At 46.8% G+C, this 24395-nt stretch overlaps 1 protein-coding gene across 5 annotated transcripts in view; it reads right to left on the bottom strand.

Moving 5' to 3' along the window:
• SRGAP3 (SLIT-ROBO Rho GTPase activating protein 3) overlaps nt 1-24395 on the bottom strand; it is a 261732-nt gene that overhangs the window by 109445 nt on the left and 127892 nt on the right. For all 5 annotated transcript variants that reach the window (XM_057555522.1, XM_057555523.1, XM_057555524.1 and 2 more), the window contains exon 3: nt 11803-11965. In XM_057555522.1, the coding sequence (XP_057411505.1) occupies nt 11803-11965 (163 nt within the window). The remainder of the gene's footprint in view (nt 1-11802; nt 11966-24395) is intronic.

Here is a 24395-nt window from a genome sequence, read left to right as displayed (position 1 = left end):
TTAACCATTTAAATTTCATTTTCTGTGACTTATTTATATCTTTTACCCATGTTCCTATTGGGCTGTTTGCCCTTTTCCAATTTATTTGTGGGAGCTGATTTTTATATTCAGGTTACTAACCTTTTATTAATTCTATGCATGCCAAATATCTTTTCCTTGCCTGGTCTGTATCTTCCCCTTATTTATTTGTTGCAGTTGTTGTTGTATAGAAGATTTTTTAAATTTTTATATAATGGAATTTATCAATATTTTCCTTTATGGTGTGTGCTTTTTTGTTTTATGTTTTATGTTTAAGCAAACTTTTCCTACTCGCCAAGGTTTTAAATAGAATCTTCTACATTTTCTTCCAAAATTTTTTAAAGTTTTGTTTTTTACCTTTAGCACTTTAATCCATCTAGAATATATTTTTGGGAACTAAGGTGGAGGTCTAATTTTATTCCATATGGAAAAAAAAGCGTATGTGTGTGTGTGTATGTGTTTAAACCAGTTCCTAAAAAATAATAAGAAATGGACAAGTAACCAGTGGAATCAGATCCATTTACTAAACAGGCTATCCTTTCCCCTAATCTGTAATGCACCACTGCCATATACTGTGTTCCCATTTGTGGGGGCTTTGTTTCTGGGCTCTGATCTGGCCCATCGGTTAGTTTGCCTAGCACTGGTCTAATACTACCTGTTTTTCTGACTATCACTTAAGGGGAAGTCTTGATATCTGATAAGGCAAATGCTCCAACAAATACCAAAAAAATAGAGCCTACAGGCCTTCTTTTCTTTTTATGGGGCAATCAAGTTAAAAATTAAAAGCAAGTAGAAAGCTTTAAAGAAAATCTTTGGAACTAAAATATGCATAATTCTGAAAAATTTATGGGGCAAAGAAGAAATTGCAAAATGGAAATTATGAAATATTTACATCTGAATGACAATGAAAACATCACTTATCAAAATTCCTAGGATGGGGCTTCCCTGGTGGTGCAGTGGTTGAGAATCTGCCTGCTAATGCAGGGGACACGGGTTCGAGCCCTGGTCTGGGAAGATCCCACATGCCGCGGAGCAACTGGGCCCGTGAGCCACAATTACTGAGCCTGCGCGTCTGGAGCCTATCCTCCGTAACAAGAGAGGCCGCGATAGTGAGAGGCCCGCGCACCGCGATGAAGAGTGGCTCCCGCTCGCCGCAACTAGAGAAAGCCCTCGCACAGAAACGAAGACCCAACACAGCCATAAATAAATAAATAAATAAATAAATAAATAAAAATTTTTTAAAAAGGTAATAATATTCATATTTTTTTAAAAAATTCCTAGGATGCAGCTAATTTATAGCATTAATGGCATTAATTTTCCATCATTCTTGTTTTCTAATGTATGCATTTTTTCTAAACTTTGGTTTCTGCTCTGTTAGATTCTTTTTTTTTTAATTAATTAATTAATTAATTTCTGGCTGCATTGGGTCTTCGTTGTTGTGCGCAGGCTTTCTCTAGTTGCTGCGAGCGGGGGCTATTCTTCATTGTGGTGCACAGGCTTCTCATTGCAGTGGCTTCTCTTGTTGCACAGCATGGGCTCTAGGCGCACGGGCTTCAGTAGTTGCAGCCCGTGGGCTCAGTAGTTGTGGCTTGCAGGTTCTAGAGCACAGGCTCAGTAGTTGTGGCACACGGGCTTAGTTGCTCTGCGGCATGTGGGATCTTCCCGGACCAGGGCTCGAACCCATGTCTCCTGCATTGGCAGGCGGATTCTTAACCATTGTGCCACCAGGGAAGCCCTAATGTATGCATTTTTTAATTACATTTTCTAATTGGATGTGGCAGGCACACAGGAATGTTATTAATTTTTATATATTGATCTTGTAATCAGCCATCTTGCTGAACGCTTCAGCAGGAAGTATGAGATTTACTGGTGGTTTTCGGTTAACACCCTTTATTAGACTAAGGAGGTTTCTATTTATTCCTAATTTGCTAAGAGTTAAATGGTGAAAAGATAGAAGCATGCTTTTTAAAAGTCAAGATAGTATTCAATATCCTGTGATAAACCATAATGGAAAAGAACATGAAGAAGAATGTATATATGTATAACTGAGTCACTTTGCTGTACAGCAGTAATTAACACAACATTGTAAATCAACTATACTTCGATAAAAAATAAATTTAAAAAAACGTCAAGAATGCCATTTCTCTCCCATTTCCCTCTACACTATACCAATTGAGGTCCAAACCAATATAATAAGGCAAGAAAAAGAAATGAGGTTATAAAAAAAAAAAGAAGAAAGACCACCATCAGTTAGAACTAATCAGTGAGTGGTTTCCTGAGCATATTTCCTTATCTCTGACCCTTTATTTAACCTGTGTGCCTGAATGTTCCTTCATCCCATCTCTAAACTTAATTCTCACCATGTTCTTTCTCAAAGTCCCAATAATCATCCTAATAATAGCTAATATTTAATGATTGCTTACTGTGTACCAGGTAGGCATTTTATATCATCATTTTTTAATCCTTACAACAACCCTAAGAAAGAGGCTTTTTATTAGCTTCCTTTTGAAAATGTTGAAAGTCAGTGGTTTAGGGATTAGGTTGAGCTCACACATCTGGAAAGTTGGCAGAACAGGGATTACACAGTCTGTCCATACCCCTAACCACTGCAGTAGACTGCAACGCTGGCCGACCTGCTCATGATCTGGGACCCAGATTTTTCTGTCAATGTGCCTTTGCTTTGGTCTAGAATCCTATCTCTCACTTTTCCCAGATCTCTGCATATCCACTGCGGACACAGCAATGCACCACTCAGATCCCCTTCAGGACTGGAGGACTTACTCCCCCAGATATGGGGAGTGCTCCTGGCAGGCACCCCCAGCTATCAGCCCTATTTGGAACTGCCTCACCAAAGAGGCACCTACCCAAGGCCACATGCCCTCCCAGGAGCAACATGATGGTATAAAGGCCTAGCTTCCTCGCCACAACCCAGGAAAACTGGGAAGGGCCACCCCAGCCTCAGAGCTCCCCAAGGAGTCATTTGAGGCCTTTCTTGCAAATTCCCTGAATCCTGCCTCCCTCCCTTCCTTCTGCAGTGGGGACCCCAAGAACTCTTGATAATACACCCCTGCACCATAATCACTGTCTGAGAGTCAGCTTCCTGGGAACCCAAGCTGGCATAGATCCTAATCCTCACTTCAAGATTCACTTCAAATGCTGCATCCTCAACATAAAACCTTCTCCAAAGTGCCCCCCAGCCCAGATTAGAAGTCCTCCTCCCTCTGAACCAATTTCTCTTTCTGCTGTATTTGCATCACTGATACACATCTGTCTTCACTTCCACTGTTCACTGCCAGCTCCTTGAGGGAAGACACTGTGTCTGATTCATCTCTTTATCTTCTTTAGCATCTGCCTTTACCACTAAGCATGGGCTTTGGGGTCAGACAAATCTGGATTCAAACCCCAGCTTCACCTTTATAGGCATCAGTTTCCTCATCTGTAAAATGGGGGTGATGACAGCATCTTCCTCCAAGGTTTTAAGAAGTGAATGCTTAGCCCAGAGCCCGGCATACAGTAAGCACTCACTAATTGTCTGTTATCTATGATTACTGCTTATCTATTGTCACAACAGCACTAATACATGTTTGCTGAGTGAGTTGGGAACATGGCGACCAGCTCAGCAGCCTCAACTAGCAGAGCGATCGTTCACAACTTGTCTCCCTGGCAGACAGTGGAGACGGCTGAAGGCTCCTCGTCCCTGGCAGTCTGCCCACTTCACTCTCTCTCTCTGTGCAGGCCTCAGAGCTGGACCCTCCAGCATGCAAACCCTCACTCTCTCCTGCAACCCAAAAATAAAAAATAAACTTGGCTTTGAATCCAAGGCCATTGGTGCTTTTGATCTTGGTCACAAAGCAAGGCAATTATTGGATACAAAAGCCTTGATTTATTTATGAAATGCGACGGACATCTTCAAGGCAGGAACGAAAAAGCTCACTGAAGACCAAGCCCTTATTGCCACACAGTGAATGGCTGCTTTCAAACACAAGCCCCCCGAATGCCCTCTCTTCTCTGCTAAGAATCTTTCCTCATTAGCGCTTCCTTCAGAACACCGCAGCTTCCAACAATCAAACTCACTCCACGGCTGGGGCAAGTAATTAAATTCTGCAGGCATCAGAGCACAGAATAATGGATGGCTATTGTTAAGGAAGCTGAGGCTGGAAATGAAATGGGCTTCAACGCCCAGCTCAGAAATGGTTGGGGCGGGAAGAGAGAGCAAGCAGGGTGCAGATGGACCCTCCCTGTTGGTACACCACGGGGGGCAGTGGATTCGGGACTGGACCTGGAGTAGAGAACCTGCGTCTGGGGCCGGATTCTGTGCTTACCAGAGGTGGGCCTGCATTTCCTCACCTGGAAAACCAGGAGGTTGGACTAGGTAAGTCATTCCCCATGTGTGATCCCCAGATCAGCAGCATCAGCAGCGCCTGGGAACTCGTTAGAAATGCAGATTCTCAGGCCTCACTCCAACCTGGTGAATCAGAAGCTGTGGGCATGGGGCCCAGCAATCCATGTTTAACAAGCCCTCCAGGTGATTCTGATGCTAGACTTTGAGAAGCATTGTTAGATCATGTTTAAAGATGAGGCCACAAACTCAAATGCACAAAGGGCCAAGGAGCTAAAATAAAGGGGTCGGTGTCATGCACCAGACAACCTGCAGGGGCTGTGGGGCAGTGGAGTGAGTGTGCCCAGCCTGAAGGGCCAGCGGCTACTCAGCTCTGAACAACTACCGCCAAGTATGACCCCATGTTGTTCTGGTACTGTCAGAGCTTCTGGTTTTTCAAGAGGAATACAAAATTCTGATTTTTATGCGAAATCCCACAATTTTAAAATATTGGTTGAAGTTTTCTTAACATAGTGAGGGCCAAGCAGATTACACTCGAGAACTAAATTCAGCTGTGGACCACCATTTTGCAGCCTCCGTTCCAAGCTGCCTTGGACCCCCATCATGACACTTTGTCCCCTGTGCTCTTGCCTTTGTCCTAACACTGAACTCCTAACCTCCTTTCCCCACTTGGGAGACTCCTATTCATCCTTCAACATCCAATTCAAGCATCACCTCCACTGTGAACTCGTTCTCAACCCTCTGCCCCACTTTCCACCTTCTCTACTAAGAAAGTAGAGAAGAATCAAACACGGGGCCAAAGAATTGACACGCAGAAGAAGGTAACACAGAGGAGGAAGACATGGAGAAGTTATGAAACAGGCTTTTCCCACAGAGGAGGAATGAGGAAACTCTTGGAAAAGTTACCGTATTGCTGCTTGAAAAATCGCTTAAATAAGGACACTGATCCCATTTGACCAGAACCTAATAATATGAAGTTTTAAAAGGGCAAATATAAAAACACACAAGGGCAGAATTCATAGGACAGATTAAAAAACATTTGGTACAAAATCCCCCGGAGATTTGAGCTGAGAGTTCAGAGTGGGTCAAATGCGCTGAGACGATCATGAAAAAGGCAAGTGCCTTCATAGGTTTCATTATTAGAAATAAAGTGTCTAGACAGCCCTGCTCTCCTCTTAGCTGGTCAGAGCTTTCTGGAGTGCTCTGAGTGGTTCTGAATATTAACTTATGCCGGTCAGAGAAGCCCTGGAGCCTGACCCAGGAGGAGAGAAAACGCAAAGCCAAGTCACGGGGGTCAACTGAAGGAACCTGGCATGTTTACCCAGAGGCGGGAAGGGCCTGGGTGTGTGGTCATGAGTAACTGATGGATTTCCATGTGGATTGATCTAGGTGGCCCACAGGACCTGTGAGTGGAAACCCTGAAAGATTTCATCTCAACATTGGGGAGAATTTTCTATTGGTCTCGGTTGTCCCCAAATGCAATGCAAGGTAATGAATGCCCATTATTGGGGGAGATCTGGCAGAGAGAGGACAGCTCATGAAGAGGATGATAAAAGGACTGGAACAGAAGGCCTAGTGGACACCCATTGTTTTATTTCACCCTTCTTGTAAGAGCACCCAGCTTTTCCTGGGGAACCACCCTCAGCCATCCTTTGTCCTATGCATCAGGGGGAGCTGAATGTATGCCCAGCTTCAGGAGCACTCGTGTGACCCACACTGGTCCAGTCAGAGCCTGTAAGACCCAATTCTGGGAGAAGAGACCCCTCACTTTCCGCTGGACTTGAAGCAGGCAGGATGTAAGCCTGGGGCTGCAGGGGTCATGTGGTCATCACAGAGAGAGAGACTGACTATGCATGAGCCCTTCTCCCACCCCTCCTTAAAAACAAAACAAAACAAAAAACTGGAAAACAAAGAAAACTGGCACAGAATTGCAGAGAGATTGGGTTCTGACAACACCCTTTGTGCCCTTGAAGCCCCCATGCCTGAAGCCAGTCTTGGCTCGGAAGAGCCGATAAGCTCCCTTTCCTCCCTCAAGCCCGTTGAGCTGGGTTTCTGTTGTTTGCAACCGTAAGAGTCCTGGTCACTACGGTGGCTGCTAAGCGTTCATCCAGTCCATTTGACTCTGGTGGATCCACGTCTCACAGTTAAAGCAAGGGCCACCTGCATGCCCAAGTCCATTTGCCCAGATGAAGCCTAGAATGGCTGTGGAATGAGAAGTGCTGCTTCCAGGCATAACACACTGCACTGCAGAAGGGGAAACAGAGAATCAGGAAAAGGTGAGTTATTAAGTCAAAGAGCATTCTGCACCACGGAGGAGCTGGCAGGTGGAGCAGCTGCCCCAGGCCCAGGCACAGGCAGGACACCTGGCCTGGAAGCCACTCCCACCTCCTGCAGAGGCAGTGCCAGAATGTGACTTGGCAGATGGCAAAGGACTCCCACCCCAAGTGTAGCACTGTCACCATCTCCACTTCCCAGATGAGAAAACTGAGGCTCAGAGAGACTCGCCCAGGGTCACAATGTCAGTGACAGGTGATTCTGAGACAGACTCCAAAATCCCAGCCGTGCTGCCTCCTGGAAGTAGTGACAACTGGCCATTCTCAGGCTTTACCTTCTCATCTGTAAAATAGGCTGAGTGATGATCCTGTTCCCCAGTCTGACCAGAGACCAGCCCCTGCAGTCGTTTGAGGTCTGCAGAACTATTATTATGTAAGGATGCAGGGCTCAGGGCTGAGATCATCTATAACTGATGTGACACAAGGGGGCCACGCTGTGCTAAATCAGCCAGTCAGGCCCCGTCCCCAGCTCTCTCTTGGCCCAGAGGGGCCGGGTCGTATCCTTTGTTCCACAGGCACAGAGCTGGTAACAAGGCAGCCAGGAGCTCAGCTGTAGACCTTTTTTCATTATTTTCCACCCTGTTAACCTCCATCACAAGTGAGGCTGCTGTCAGCCTAAATGAGAGCTGAAAAGATTTATCTCACTTGTCCCAGGGCTCAGCTCAGGAAAAGACCCTTCATTTCCTAAAGGCCCTGATGACCCTATCTCTGTGAGTCCCTCCCACCCAGAAAAAAAGATGTGACAGTGGCAGCGGCAGGCAGGAGCTTGTGATGGGACCAAGCAATCTGAATCCCTTCAGTTTGGCTTTGCAAAGCACTATGTGAATTTTTTTTTTATTGCACTGTATTTACCTTTCTAATTATGTTTGCTTATGCAAATATTAAAGTTAGACTGCACTTCATAAACACAGCCCCAGGAGGAGACCAGAGCAGACTGTGTGGCGGGGGCGGGTGCGGGGGGTGGGCAGGGGGAATTAGCTTGCAGTTACAATTTTGCTATAGAAGTCATCCTCAAAGTGAACAATCCACATACAGACCAGGGAGAGATGACTATATTTCAAACCAACTTGTCTTCTTCCTCTGTGTGTCTAGCAATCCCAGGTCGCCTCTTCCCTAAAACTAGTGCCTGGCAAGAACAGATGAGCTGGATCATTTTAGTAGTAATAGTCTCTTACATTCGTATTATAATAGCCAGCTTTCCTGAGCACTTAGTGCCAGGCGCTGCTTTCCATGCTTTACTTGGGATTAATAACCCTCTTAACCCAAGCAACTGCCCTGTGGGTATTTCTATCCCCATTTCACAAATAAGGAAACGGGCTCAGAGAGTTTCAGTAACAAACCCAAAGACACACAGCTAATAAACAATGGAACCAGGATTATGAAGCCAGAAATTTAAGACTTCTGGACCCAAAGACCATACCCTGAACCACTTCTCAATAATACCCACCTCTTTCACTTGCACCATTTCATTTAACCCTCATACTGCCCCTGGGAAGTAGCTGATCTTAACCTCATTAGATAGACAAACAAATGAGGAAAATTTGACCCTAAAATTCCTGTTACAGAAACAGATCTTAAGAAAATAGCAGTGGCCCAGCCAACATCATTCTCAATGGTGAAAAACTGAAACTATTTCCACTAAGATCAGGAACAAGACAAGGTTGCCCACTCTCACCACTATAATTCAACATAGTTTTGGAAGTTTTAGCCACAGCAATCAGAGAAGAAAAAGAAACAAAAAGAATCCAAATCAGAAAGGAAGAAGTAAAACTGTCACTGTTTGCAGATGACATGATACTATACATAGAGAATCCTAAAGATGCTACCAGAAAGCTACTAGAGCTAATCAATGAATTTGGTAAAGTAGCAGGATACAAAATTAATGCACAGAAATCTCTTGCGTTCCTATACACTAATGATGAAAAATCTGCAAGAGAAATTAAGGAAACACTCCCATTTACCACTGCAACAAAAAGAATAAAATACCTAGGAATAAACCTACCTAAGGAGGTAAAAGACCTGTACTCAGAAAACTATAAGACACTAATGAAAGAAATCAAAGATGACACAAACAGATGGAGAGACATACCATGTTCTTGGACTGGAAGAATCAACATTGTGAAAATGACTCTACTACCCAAAGCAATCTACAGATTCAATGCAATCCCTATCAAACTACCAATGGCATTTTTCACAGAACTAGAACAAAAAATTTTACAATTCATAAGGAAACACAAAAGACTCCGAATAGCCAAAGCAATCTTGAGAAAGAAAAATGGAGCTGGAGGAATCAGGCTCCCAGACTTCAGAGTATACTACAAAGCTACAGTAATCAAGACAGTATGGTACTGGCACAAAAACAGGAATATAGATAAATGGAACAGGATAGAAAGCCCAGAGGTAAACCCACGCACGTATGGTCACCTTATCTTTGATAAAGGAGGCAAGAGTATACAACGGAGAAAAGACAGCCTCTTCAATAAGTGGTGCTGGGAAAACTGGACAGCTACATGTAAAAGAATGAAATTAGAACACTCTTTAACACCATACACAAAAATAAACTCAAAATGGATTAAAGACCTAAATGTAAGGTCAGACACTATAAAACTCTTAGAGGAAAACATAGGCAGAACACTCTATGACATAAATCACAGCAAGATCCTTTTTGACCCACCTCCTAGAGAAATGGAAATAAAAACACAAATAAACAAATGGGACCTAATGAAACTTAAAAGCTTTTGCACAGCAAAGGAAACCATAAACTAGACCAAAAGACAACCCTCAGAATGGGAGAAAATATTTGCAAATGAAGCAACTGACAAAAGATTAATCACCAAAATATACAAGTAGCTCATGCAGCTCAATATCAAAGAAACAAACAACCCAATCCAAAAATGGGCAGAAGACCTAAATAGACATTTCTCCAAAGAAGATATACAGATTGCCAACAAACACGTGAAAGGATGCTCAACATCACTAATTGTTAGAGAAATGCAAATCAAAACTACAATGAGGTATCACCTCACACCGGTCAGAATGGCCATCATCAAAAAATCAACAAACAATAAATGCTGGAGAGGGTGTGGAGAAAAGGGTAATCTCCTGCACTGTTGGTGGGAATGTAAATTGATACAGCCACTATGGAGAACAGTATGGAGGTTCCTCAAAAAACTAAAAATAGAACTACCATACGACCCAGCAATCCCACTACTGGGCATATACCCTGAGAAAACCATAATTCAAAAAGAGTCATGTACCACAACGTTCATTGCAGCACTATTTACAATAGGAAGGACATGGAAGCAACCTAAATGTCCATCAACAGATGAATGGATAAAGAAGATGTGGCACATATATACAATGGAATATTATTCAGCCATAAAAAGAAACAAAACTGAGTTATTTGTAATGAGGTGGATGGACCTAGAGACTGTCATACAGAGTGAAGTAAGTCAGAAAGAGAAAAACAAATACCGTATGCTAACACATATATATGGAATCTAAAAAAAAAAAAAGGTTCTGAAGAACCTAGGGGCAGGACAGGAATAAAAACGCAGACACAGAGAATGGACTTGAGGACAAGGGGAGGGGGAAGGATAAGCTGGGACGAAGTGAGAGAGTGGCATGGACATATATACACTACCAAATGTAAAACAGCTAGCTAGTGGGAAGCAGCTGCATTGCGCAGGGAGACCAGCTCGGTGCTTTGTGTCCACCTAGAGGGGTGGGATAGGGAGGATGGGAGGGAGACGCAAGAGGGAGGAGATATGGGGATATATGTATACGTATAGCTGATTCACTTTGTTATACAGAAGAAACTAACACACCATTGTAAAGCAATTATACTCCAATAAAGATGTTAAAAAAAAAAAAAGAAAATAGCAGTGGCCCATCAACAGATGAATGGATAAAGTACATGTGGTATATCTATATATACATATACAATGGAATATTATTCAGCCATAAGAAAAGAATGAAATTCTGCTATTTGCAGCAACGTGGATGGACCTAGAGAATATTATGCTTAGTGAAGTAAGTCAGACAAAGACAGATACTATATTATATCACTTATATGTGGAATCTAAAAAATAATACAAATGAATGTATATGCAAAACAGAAACAGACACACAGATATAGAAAACAAACTACTGGTTACCAAAAGGGAGAGGGGCAAATTAGTGGTATGGGATTAAGAGACACTAACTACAATAAATGAAATAAATAAGCAACAAGGATGTATTGCATAGCACAGGGAAATACAGCCATTATCTTATAACTTTTAATGGAGTACAATCTACAAAAATACTGAATCACTATGCTATACACCTAAAACTAATAGAATATTGTAAATAAACTATACTTCAATTAAAACAGTGAATGTGACAAAGGTGTATATAAAAGAAGTTCACAGCAGCAATATTTATAATAATATGGAAATCACTGAAGTGTTCAACAATAAGGGATTGGTTAAATAAACTAGGGTACATCTATGTGATGAAATATTATGCAATCTTTCAAAATGTTGTGGAATTATATTTATTGATTCGGGAAAATTTTGTAATCCAGTGTTATATAATTTGTTAGGTGACATAAGCAGAGAGTAAAATCGTATATGCCGTCTGATCTCATTTGGGAAAAGTACATACATATTCTAGAAAGTGTATAAAATCAGCACTCATAGAAAATGTATTTACACATGTACATATAAAGAAGTTCCTATGACAACCAAAGTGATTATGGCTGAGTGATAGCATTTCAGGTGACATTAATTTCTAAGTGTTTGTTTGTTTTTGAATTTTATTTTATTTTATTTTTTATATAAGTGTGAGCTCACCTCTATGTTTCCAAATCTCCTACAACGAGTGTACTACTTACCTAACCATGCAAAGGTTTTTATTTTTGTGGTGATGGTGGTTGCTGAAGTGGCTGAGCCCCCCAGCCATATACAGGACTCAAACTCAGGGTCTGGGGTGCCAAGTCCAGGCCTCAGCCCCCAACACCCTTCAACACGCCTGCCCCCTGGTCCCATGTCCCCAAACCACAAACCACCGTGGCTGGCTGTCTTGCCAAGGCCAGCCTGGGGCAGAAACTCGGGTGGCCCAAGTACCCACCTTTTTGAAGAGTCTGATGACATCCTCGCTGATTTGGGAGAGGCGGACGATGACATTGTTCATGAAGATGTCATTGAGGGTAGCATGGTCTCGGCTCTCCCGCCTGGTCTGATGCAGGACTAGATACCAACAGTTCACGGGCGAGAGGAGATACTGGTCCTTCCTGTGGAAACCAAGACAGCTCAGGTTGGCTTCACTGAAACTGCCAGCCACACAGTGTTCTACGTTGTCACCCACCGTGGCTCTTTTGACCCTCATGGGGCCCTTTCAAACTCGTTTTATTATAACATATTTAACAGCTGGGGCAACAGAGACCATGAGGAAGCAATCCTCCCAAGGTCGCAGAGCAGTGCGGGGGCCAAAACCCAGGTCTTTGACTAGAAGTCCTATCCCATCCTACTCTCCCATTGGATGTGACACTTGCTACATGCATCCCTCCCTTCTGAGAGGAAGCTGTCTTCCGTGGAGTTAAGAAATACTAAACCAGTTGTGCTTAAAATTCTTGTATGAGTTCTAGAAATATCCAGGGGAAAGAAAAAAAAGTGGACCCTTTCCTTCCCCTCCTTGCCTCCCCCAACCCCTGGGGGGTCCCTCCAGCTCTTAACCTTTTTGTCCTCCTCCAGGGTCAGTCCTGGTCTCTTGGCCTCTTGGAAACACATTCCTTTGACCCTCAATGGAGCTGAGGGCCTGGGGGATTTCAGGTTCTATACTTGGGAGGAGAGCCTAAGGAAATCTGCTTTTGAGTGAAGTACACACAAGACAAATCTTGGTCCTTCAATGACTGACACATTCTTAGTGTCCTCTAGCTGGGCATTATGCTAAAACCCCCATTTGAGGGGTTCTCAAAGTGTCGGGGTCCCCAGACCAGCAGCAGCATTGCCTGGGGTCTCTCAGAAATGAAGGAGGCACTTGAGCCTCACTCCAGCCCTGCTGAATCAGAACCTCTGGAGGTGACCCGGTGATCTGGGTTTTAACAAGCCCTCCAAGCTGCTGATTCACACACAAGTCTGAGAACCACAGATCTATGCACCAGTGTTTCCCTAAATTTGGGAAATGGGATATTTCTAAAAATGAAATGGGGGATATCTCTCTTCTCTGTGCTTTACCAAAGACCCCTCTGTTAGTCTCAATAAAGTGTATATATATCCTAGTGTCCAGGAAGACAGTAAAGGACAATCAGAAACCAAAATCAAACCAATAATCCCATGTTGCCACACGGGGCATCTCGCATGTGTACTTGACCTATGACCCTTCCTCCACTTTCCAAGGCGGGAAGGTGATGCTGGGGCAGAGGCCCATCCACCACCTAGGGTGACTGGCTCAAGGTCCAGTCCCCCAGGCCTGCCTGGCTCCCCGGGGGGGCTGGCCATGGTTCTCTGAGGAAATGCGGCCTCCCACGATCAGTGTTTCTGAGGAAGGGAATTCTGCTGACTTCCGCTTTGACCACATCATCCTCCCAAAGTCAAGTGGAAGTGTAGCCCTGAGGGCCTCTGGGCAGCCACAGCACGTACACCCCTCACTGCACCCAAAGCCTGGGCTTGGGAAGGATAGGTGAGGAGAGGCCAGTTGACTTTTCTTTCTGTCACCAAACGGGCTTAAAAATCTGCCCAGGTAGCCAGAATTTGGGAGAAAGGAATTTGGTTGAGAGAGAGGATGGATATGTTAGAGACCTTTAAGGAAAATGGAGGAGACATTATGCTGTAAGAGAAACGAAGCAGTTTCTCCTTTGTTCATAGCCTAGAGAAAAAACCAGAACACTGAAATCCAACAGCCCAGCCCAAATCCCTCAGCATTTATTCTGTGTCAGGTCTCAGGTGGGCTCTGGGTGACCGTGGACACAGACCTGCCTCGGAGGGGCTCCTAATGAGGCGGCTGAGGCAGAAGGATTACAGTGGAAGGTGCTGAAGCGCTGGGATAGAAACACGCAGGGCATCCGTTCTGCGTGAGAAGCTGGAGAAAACGCGGAGCCCACTCCAGGTCCCCGTCACACAGTCCCCTTTGCTTTCCTGCCAGCTTCTTCCCGCCTGGGGTCTTCACGCGCGCTGTGCCATCTGGAGTGCGTGAGCCCCTGCTCTTCTCTCTCCCTCTGAGTCTTGGCTTAAATGATACTCCCTGGAGAGCGTGCCTCTGACCTCGCTCTAGGGCAGCGGTTTTCAGAGGTGGTCCCCAGCCCAGATGCATCAGCTTCACTTCGAAATTTGTTGGAAATGCAAATTGTCGGGGCCACTCCAGACCACTTAATAAGAAATCCTGGAGGTGGGACCAGCACCTGTGTTTTGACCAGCCCTCCAGGGGATCGCGATGCACTCTCAGGTTTGAGAATTTCTGCCTTAAGGCGTTTCCACTCCCCACCCATCACCCTACTCTAAGTTCTGTGACAGCAGGAACTGTTTCTGTCTTAGTCACCATATCCAGTGCCCAGCAATGTGCCTGACATGTAGTAGGTGCTGTAGAAGAGAAACCCAACAGAAAAGGTCACATTTGTGCTGGGTCTTGAAGAATAGGTAGGAGTTTTCCAAATAGAGGGGCAGAGAGATGGCATTGTAGGCAGAGGGACCTGTGGATACAAAGATAGAGAAGCAGCTCAGCAGAGCTAGAATTCTGAGTGTGTTAGGGAGGACATAAGGATGGGGAGACAGGTTAAAGGCTTGATTGTGGGGAATCGAACGCCAGCCTAATGAGTTGGGATTTTATCATCTAGGCCATATGGTTCTCAACCCAGGTTGCACACTAAAATCACCTGGGAAGCTTTTAAAAAACACCAAGACCCAGGCCCCACCCAAGACCAACTGAGTCAGAATCTCTGCGGGTAGAACCTTGGTATTTTTAAAACATTCTCTATAAGATTCTAATGTGCACCCAGGGTTAAGAATGCCTGCTGTCGGCAGTGGAGAGTCATGGAAGTTATTTAAGCAGAGGTATGATCTAACCAATGTGTGTCTTAGAAAGATCATTGCGGGCAGACTGGAGGATGATGGACAGATGAGTGGGTGGGTGGATTGTGGGGTGGATAGACGGGTGGATGGATGAGCAGGTGGATGAGTGGAGGGCTGGATGGGTGTGGGCAGAGGTGTGGGGCTGGAGGCAGGAGGACCAGTCAGGAGGTGACCCTAGTCCAGGAAAAGAGAGATGATGAGGGCCTGGGTGGTGGCCAGAGAAGGGTGAATTTAAGAGGCTCCTCACCAAGAGAGCAGAGAATCTTGGAGACTTCCTGGAAATAGAGAGGGGGTGGGGGAGGGGGAAGTGGATGGTGATTCTGAGATTTGGATCTCAGGCGACTGGTTGGATGCTGATGACATGAACCAAGATAAGAACTGCAAGGGGAGAAGTGGGTTTGGGCAGAAAGTACTTTACATCCCATTTCCACAGCTTCCTAGGTGGCGATGGAAATGCAAAGATGAAAGGAGAGATGAGATAATTGAGCTGTTACCTAAATTACTTCAGGGGCTGAGCTCAGCCTGGGATGCAAGAATTGAACAGCTTCAGGGAATTAAATGTGCAAAATTTATGGAAGTCACAGCCAGAAGGTAAGTTTCAGGGGAAAGGAAAAAGGTCTTGAAAGGGTGCAAAAGTGCTGGGACAGCTTGGGGACCATTAATTAGGTCACCTGGCCAGGGAGACTGGGTAAGAGAAAGAGTGGAAAGGAGGCACTTTCCTTATCAGCAGCTGTGGGCAGGAGGCAACGCAAACGCAAACGGGATTACAGGGGCGGCAGAAGGAGCAGAGGCAAGGAGGGGAGAGTTACCCGAAAGCAACCAAGGACTTGTCAAGCTAAAGTGAGTGGCTGCTGAGGAGATGAGGCCTTGGTTCATTCAGGCTTTCATTCATTCATTGCCTGTCTCTGTGTGTACGTGCCAGGCAGGCGAGGGGCTGGGGATGCAGCAGTAACCACAGCAGGCAAGACCCTGCTCCACAAGGCTACATTCGGGTAAGGGAGACACACAAGGAAGCAGAAGATGATGATACAGCCTCATAAATGTAGTAATGGGAAGGAGACTACGGGGCAGAGGAGGCCCCCTCGCCCAGATCTGGTGGAGGGGTGAGCATGGATGGCTTCCTGGAGGAAGCACTTTCTAGACTGAGAACTAAAGGCTGGAATGGAGTTTGACAGGGGAGAGCTATCTAGGTGGAGAAATATGATGAACAAAGGCCTAGAGAGAGCAGGTTGGTGAGTCAAACATAGTCAAGGGGGCTCAAGCATTATGTCCTGGAGTGATGGGGGGAGAGTGAAAAACAAGGTTGGAGAATTAGGCAGAGGCCACATAGTTAAGGGCCTTAAGTCCCAGTAGAGAGTTTGAGCTTCATCCTGAGGTTGGCGGGGAGCCACTGAGGGGTTTAGAGCAGGGGAGTGAAAGGGTAAAATTCCACTTTCAAACTCTTACTCTGGCTACTGCGTGGAGGATGGGCTTGAGGGGGCCAAGAGGGAAGCTGAGGGATTCAAGAAACATTTAGGTGGTAGACGGACTGGACCCTGAGATTGACTGGTTGGGAGGGAAAAGAAGATGCTCAGAATGACTCCAAGTCTCTCAGGCTGGGTGCCCGAGAGCAGGGGTAGCATTTACTGAGATGAGGAACATTTACAGCAGCAGGGCAGGGAGGGAAGGCGATGAGATTTATGTGAAGACGGCGAGTCTAAAGGGCTTGTGGAACCCTCAGAAGGCGATATCTGGGCTAGAGAGATAAATGTGGACGCCGGCAACAAGCACTTGGATGATATCTGAAACCATGGAATGACCTGGAACTCTTTACAAATGCACGTGACCATGTGGCAGAAAAGGCAAATTCTCAGGAGGCCTGTCGAGGTTGCAGCTGGAGGGATGGGGCAGGGCTGGGCTCCTCCTGCCCTGGTGAGCTGGAAGGGGCCTCCGATGGGCATGATGTGCCAGCCCGTCCTCTGCAGACACTGTCCCAGGCCTGCCGTGCAACCCGCAGGCCCGTCCTCTGGGTCCACTCCAGCACGGGAGGCTGCTTCTGCTCTCCCCATCTTCTCCCAGCCCCGGCTCCCCTCGTGTGGCGCAGCTCATTTGTAGAACAAAAGACCGGGGTGAACAGGGCTGTCCACAGCCAGGGTCAGGGTGGAGTTGACCGCTCTGTGGAGAGCTGCCATCTGTGGCCTTGGCCACGAGGGTACCTGGCTCTCACCATGTCAGAAAGAAGAGGGAAGGCCACAGATAGGGCCCAGCATGGTGAGACAGAAAGACACGATGAAACAGAAAGACACCTGGACTTGGGGGGGAGGAGTACCCCTGAGTCCATACTGCCTGTGTGACTATATGCAGGTCTCTTAACCCCTGTGGCCTGGCTACTTAGACCATATTGTCAACCTTGGTGTTAAACACCAGAAAGCAGCTCCAGGGTCATTCAGCAGTTCCCCCACTCGATACATTCTTATTGCATATTTCACATGGACCAGTCCCCAGGGACATGACATGGTGCACAACAGACACAGCTCCTGCCTCCACGGAGCTTACAGTCCAGTGGGGGAGACACATAACCCTCAGAGAGTTCAGCACGTGTGGATGGAGTCACAGCCACAGAAAGTGCTAGAGAGGAGAGCATGGTGCATGAGGACTCATATCGAGGGGACCTGGCTGGATTTCGGGGGTCTCTGAAGTGTCCCTAAGGAAGGGGCCTTTCAGCTAGGCTCTAAAGGAAGAGATGGGGGAGGCAGATAAAGGGGCCAGGAGAGTGGGCTTGGGGTTGAGGATTCCAGGCAGAGGGAACAGAATGGGCAAAGGCTCACTGGGGGGCAGGGAGCTCGGTGCATTTAAGGTGCCGAATAAAGGCCAGTGTGGCTAGAGCCCGGGGAGCAAGGCAGAGGAGGGGCAGGTGCGGGGTCCCGAGGGCTCCGGCCAGTGCACTGATCACCATCCTACGGGCCATCTGGATTGCACCGGGACCGCAGGAAGAAGCATCCAGGCCACGTATGGCAGAGCTGGACACCGGCCTTCCCTTTTCAGGGGGTTATTTGTCCCTTTTGAAAACAGGACCCCTTTGACCCGAGACCCAGCTCTCCATGCTAGCAGCCATTTTGCCTGCTGCAGCCACACTTCTGGAAGATGCCAAAATGAACCTGGGCAGGCGTTCTGTCCTCTAAGGCACATCTTGAGGGCTTTTCTCCTTTTCCAGTCTTGCATCCCTGTGTCCACACAGCAGGTGGAAGCTGCTGAGCTAAAGTATAATTGAGAACTTTCACAAAGATGTGTATGTATTTTACTTTTTACAGCCAGAAAATAGCAGTGAAAATTTCTGGTGAGTCACAGCTTTCTTTCTTTGGCTAGGGGAGCTGGATACGAGGATCCAAGCATCTGCAGCTAGAGGAGCGAGGCCTCGCCAAGCTGGCGAGTTGGGAAAATGAAATCAGCAGCGAGCCAGCTTCTCCCCTCTTCTTCTTCTGGCTGGGCACCGGAAAATTCCGCTTAGCAAACAGAACCCATTTCCAGGCCTGTTGAGCCCCATGTTGCAGATGAATCCAAATCCACTGCCCTGGGATGGTGGTCCCTCTGGGAGGGAGGGGAGCTCCTGCAGCTGACCGCGTCCCCAAGATGCCGAGTCCCTGCCTCTGGCTTCCTGCTCCCTTCCAAGACATTCCAGGGTCTTGCACTACACTTGCTTGGGCGGCTGCCAGCAAAGCTCAGAAAAGCACTCCCTCAATTAGTTCTGGGGCCCAAAAAGTATGGTTAACCTCTTGCTACGTAAGTTGCCCCAATCAGGGTTTGGAATTCATTGTCCTTGCTGGGAGCATGAATCATTCATTCTGAAAATATTAACTGGGTGCCATCTTTTGTGCCAGTGCCAAGCAAAGTGAGTCACGCTCCCTGATTCACGGAGCTTACAGTCCAGTAGGGGCCTCAGGTGACAATCAAATAAGCACGTAAGTACATAGGAGATGGCGTCGGTGATAAGAGCTGTGAGAGAGAAATGCATGGTGCCTCCTGAGTCTGTATCGGAGGGGGGCGGGGGGGCTTTACCTCACCCAGGGAAGGTGGAGGTGGTCCTTCTTGTCACCGAGACGTCAGCTGAGATGTTTCTCCTGGTTGAGGCCTTCCCTGCCCCCCAGCGGCTCCTCGATCTCTAGTACACCACCCTATTTTATCGTTATTACAGCACTACCACGCCTGACATCCGTCCTGTTCGTTTACTTTTTGTTTCTGTCTTTGACCCCTTTCTAGCTTACATCTGTCCTCTTCACCACTGTTTCTCTGGTGTCAGGCAGGTCTGGGCACACAGTCGGCTGACAGGTGAAAAGTGCCCAGAAGGATGAGGTGGGACCAGAAAAAATGGGTAGGTTGTACAGTGGCCTAGGGATAAGGGAGAGCATCCCCAGCAGTCGGCGTGAAGGCTCTGCGTGCATGGGCGCCTTCCCCAGGGCAGGGCGGATGGACAAGGGGTGGAGACAAGGTCACAGAGGCAGCATAGACCAGGGCCTTGAGGGACAGGATGAGCATCTGGGCTGTGTGCTGCTGGACACCAGTCTTCAGTAACAGAGCACCACAGATGGGTCACTTCAATAGCAGAAATGTCTTATCTCCCAGTTCTGGAGGCTGGAAGTCTGAGATCACGGTGTCAGCAGCGTTGGTTCCTTCTCAGGGCTGTGAGGGAGACTCTGTTCTGTGTCCCATAGAGTCCCATGGGACTCTGTGTGGTCCCATACCCAGCTTCTGGCGGTATGCTGGCCACCTCTGGTACTCCAGCCATCTCTGGTGATCCTCGGCATGTAGACACACCACCCCAATCTCTGCCTTCATGTTCACGTGATGTTCTCCCTGGACGTGTGTCTGTGTCCAAATTCCCCTTTTTTTATATTATAGGGACACTAGTCATGTTGGATTAGGGCCTACTCTAATGACCTCATCTTTACTTGATTACCTCTGTAAAGACCCTATTTACAAATAAGGTCACACTCTGAGGTACTGGGGGTTTAGGACTTCAACATGTGAATTTTTTGAGGGCAAAATTCAACCCATAATAGGCTGCTACCCCAAGTGGATCAGGAGTCTGAGGAGAATTTACATGGTCACTTGGGCATCTTTCCTGTTGTCCATCAGGGAGCAAATGGACCTACGACACAGAGGATAAAGTCTAACCTCCTCCGCCGGCATTTAAGGCCCATTTAAGGCCCAATCTGCTGCCTGCCCAGCCCCCTCCCTCATCCCCCTTTCTGCTCCAGGCAGTGGGTGAAGCTCTGCGCCAGGAATGGGTTTCTTCATTTACCTATTTTTTGCCCCCCAAGGATTCTGAGTCTATTGTACTAGGAGTTGGGGAGCGTGGCTCTGCTGCTAATTGGCTGTGTGTTCTTGGGCTTGTGGCTCGACCTCTCTGAGGCTTTACTGCCTCATCCATCAAATGGATGGGTGAGTGACGGAGTGGCCAGTGAGGGCCTTTCAGACCTCTGTGACAAGAGCAACCATATATTTCAAAACCAAATGTATGCACGTGATCTGACAAAGGATTTTTTTCCCAATTCCCCAACTTATTTATTTGAAAAGCTTAACAAGAAGCACAAAAATGGAAACAGTGAATGGCTATTTTCTACCCTTTTATGTATCTAGCTTCAAAGACAAGAAAGTGAGGCTGCTGAAACCTGGGAAGGACTCTTCCTGGGTCACATGCATCCCCACCTCGCATCTTTGCATTCACCCACTCGGAATGCCTTCCCCTCTTCACTCCAAGCAGCAAAATCTACTTCAAAGGCCTTTCCTCCAGGGATCATCTGAGATCCACAGAATGTTCTGTCTGAACCACTCATTTCAATCTTCTCGTATAGTTACTTCCAGATGACATTTTTTATCTTCTCGCTTAACTCACTCGTCAGTTGCCCTCCACACGTGTGGGCTTGTGTCATCACTTATTCTATAAGCCCCTTGAAGGCAGGAACCATCTCTCATATTTCCCTGTATCCCTCCAGAGCCCTCGGCAGGCTCTAATTCATTCACTCATTCACCCACTCTTCTACTATCCTTTGAGTATCTGCCATGTGCTAATAGGCACTGTCCAGTCCCAGGGTATTAAAAAGATGACTGGATGAGCCTTGAAAAGGCTCACAATCTAGTAGTTGAACTTAATGCAAACCAAGAATTCTTATGGCCATTGGTCAGAACACCTTTAGTTGAAGTGAAGGAAAAACTTACTTCAGACTGGCTTACACAAAAATGGTAGTAATGGGAGGAAGAAAAATTTTAAGGATCAAAAATTTTAATCAAAAAAATGTAAAGGAATAGGAGGTTGTTGCCCTCGGGCATGGCTGCATCCAGGGGCTCAAAGGATGTCAGCAGGACCTGGTCTCTATCACTTGCCTCTGCTTTCCTCTCTCTGTGCTGGCTTCACTCTCAGGCAGGCCGTCTCCAAACCAAAAGTACCCTGACTGCTAGTAATCCCAGTAAAAAGAGAGCTTTTCCCCACCTGTTCCACCAAAAATCCTGGAATTGCAGGTCGCTAGATTAAAGCTCTGTGGCCAAGAGGATACAATGCTGGTCACAGGCTCACCATTGTTCAGGGATGATTCCCCAGAGGAAAATCTAGGTCTCGTTATGAAAAGAAGAAGGGAGGGATGCTGAGCAGGGGAGAGTAACAGATGTTTCCTATGTTATGCTGTGTGAGGAAGGGGATCTCAGAGGAGTGGGGGAGGGAGTGGCTCATTCTGCCTCAGGGTGGATGGGTAATCACAGAAACATCTGCAGTGGGCTTGAAGTACACGTAAGAGTTTGCTGGGTGGGAAACACAAAGATGGACATATCCTGCAGGCAGACGGAAGGCTGAGTGTGAAGCTGTGAGGTCAGACAAGACATGGATGTTCCGGGGCTGAAAGAAGTTCTTTTGGGCTCGGGCAGCAGTGATGCAGGGCATGGTGAAAAGGTGGCAGGAAGGGAGGAGCCAGACCACGAAGGACTTCGAAGGTCAAGGTTGAATGAAGGTTTTGAATGGTCCAGTGATATGATCGCTGGGTGGGAAGGCCAGGTGGGAGGCAGAGCAGCTGTCCAGGTGAGGGGGGAGAATTTGGGGCTTTGCCTGCGAGTCACCTGGTGGCAAACAGTGGGCGTGAGGCTTCAGGGCAGGGCAGCCCCTTCATGAAGCTGAGATCTGCTGACTTAGAAGCTGCTGTTGGCTGACACCAGCCCTGAGACAGTCATTCCATAAGGGATGAACTACATCCATTGGGTCACCTGCCCGAAGCAGGTTCTGCTTACCCATGCTGGGTGCTATGGAGTCAAAGGCTGGGGTTCAAATACCAGTTCTGCTCCTCACCAGCTGGGTGAATGGGGAAGCTAGTCAAACCTTTTCTTTCTGTATCTGTAAAACAGGGTTGATAACGCCTACCTAACAGTGGTGCTTTAAGGATTAAATGAGGTAATTCATAAGACACTCTCAGCATCAAACCCAGCGCCTGATAATAGTAATAATCATTATTACTGGCATCACTATTATTGCCACCAGCACCTCACTTGGCTATTGGGAAAATCCATTGACTGATGTATATAACCATACAGCCCATGTAGGTTTGCTATAAATGTTGGTTTTCCTCCTCTCATTACTACCTTTTCCCCCAGCAAACCCTTATGTGTACTTCAAGGTCCAGTGCCAATGGTCCAGAGACGCCCCCTCCACCCTGAGGATCGGTCCTCACACCTCAAAGTGATGGCACACTGGGTCTGGTCCAGCAGCACTCCTGAGCTCCCTTTTGACTCGCTGAATGTATTCTTGGTACTGGAACAAAAATTCCTGCCTCATTAGGCAATGTCTGGCCAACCTCATCTTCTCTTTCCCTGTGAGACCCTTTGCCTTGGTTTATCCACCTGCAAAATGGGTGCATCACGTGGTACGTGCAGCACCCGGCAGAGGAAGGGTGCTGACCCACAGTTCCTCCGGTCAGTTCTTTCACCAACCAGCGGGGATCCTAAGCCAGGCCCACCCTGGCTGGCCTTCAGGTCCCTTGCCTGTCAGATGGGGATGACGACACCTTCCCTGACTCCCCCAGCCCCACCAGGATTCTTGGGAGGATTTAAGCAGCTAAAGGCTGGGGAGGTACTCTGCAAAGTGTAAGGTGCTGTATAATCTTGGAAGATCATTATTGTCCTCTTTGCCTAATGGAATTGAGTCAAAACTAAAACCCTGCATATCACTGCTTGTTAATTACAACAACATCTATTTTATCTTTATTACACATCTATTTTCATTTTTAGAATAAAATTTAAATGATATGCACGTATCTATGTATATCAAGTATATCCAAATATAAATAAATCACGTCCTGGTTAATATTAATACTTTGGAAGTTGCTGATTACAGTCTCTGAGGAGTCCAGGAAACTGGGTGTAGGATCTGGGGAGGCCCCAGAAGGAAAAACTGGAAGGAGGATAAGGGGCTGTAGCCATTGCAAAGACCACTCAAGGGGCTGACCCTCCTGCCTTAAAATCCCTCCCAGCAATGAAAACAAAGGTGGGGGATGAAGAGGGTGGAGATGAAAGATGTTCACTTTCCAGGAGGAGCTGGCAGCGGCCCTCGGGGTATCTCATGTTGGCTTCAGGATTTCTGCCGTCCCGCACACCACCATACTTCATACCTCCCTGTTGAGTGTCTCTTTTTACTTAAATGGATTTATTTACAAAAAGGACTTTCCCTAGTCTTAGTTAAAATAAAATTTTAAAAACCAGCTTTACTTGCCCTAAATAGAAGGTTACTGGAAAAAAGTAAGTTCAAAACAGTATCATTGAATCCTAGGCAGATGCTAATACCCAAGATCTGTTGTCTGTTTGTTAAAAGGAGGGTTAGCGAGGTGTTAGCAACACACTAGAACCAAACTATAACTGCAAAGACTGAAAGAGAACTGAAAAGATCAGTCGCTATTTATGGCTCACGTGCTATCGATGGTCCCTCCCTCATTCTGAGGAACACTGATCCGGTCTGACAAGGCTTCACATTACAGAAATGTGCCCCTAAAACACCCGACTGTTGTGTACATACCTCCATGGATTGGCACCCGCACCTCCCAAGGCAGCCCTTTTCTTGCTGGACAGCTCTGGCTACTGGAACGTTCTCAAGGTTGAGTTAAAGTCTGCTTTTCTGAAAATGCTATCCTTGGACCTCACTTCTCTCCTTCAGCATCCCCACAAGTCTATTTCCTTCAAGTATTTGAAGAAAGTATTTAGTAGTATCTTGGTCTTTTCAGTTATTCGTTCAAAAAACTTTGATAGAGCTTCTATTGTATGTCAGAGAGAGAGAGGGACTAGAAATGGCCCCTTGTCTTCAAGCAGCTGGCAGACTGAGGTGGGAGAACCAGACATATGAACTGGATCATTCCTTGATAATCTGACCCGAGCCCCAGGAGAGCGACATACAGATCACCATGGTAGGCCAGGGGAGGAGCAATGACTGTGAACCTGGGACCTGCAGCAGGGACTTCGCAGAGGAGGTGAGCCCTGAGCTGGCCCTGGGGAGACGAGCATGAGCTGATCAGCTGTAGAAGAAGGAGCCCTCTGATGCCCACACAAGGAGGGTGTGGTCTGGACTGATGGGTGACTCTCAGGAAACACGAAACCAGCCCAGAGAGGTGAGGGGACATACCGAGAGTCATGCAGCTAGAAGAAATTTTGCAC

Source organism: Balaenoptera acutorostrata, chromosome 10 (assembly GCF_949987535.1).
Source record: "Balaenoptera acutorostrata chromosome 10, mBalAcu1.1, whole genome shotgun sequence".
Classification (NCBI taxonomy): Eukaryota; Metazoa; Chordata; class Mammalia; order Artiodactyla; family Balaenopteridae; genus Balaenoptera; species Balaenoptera acutorostrata.
This window is presented reverse-complemented; position numbering and strand designations above follow the sequence as displayed.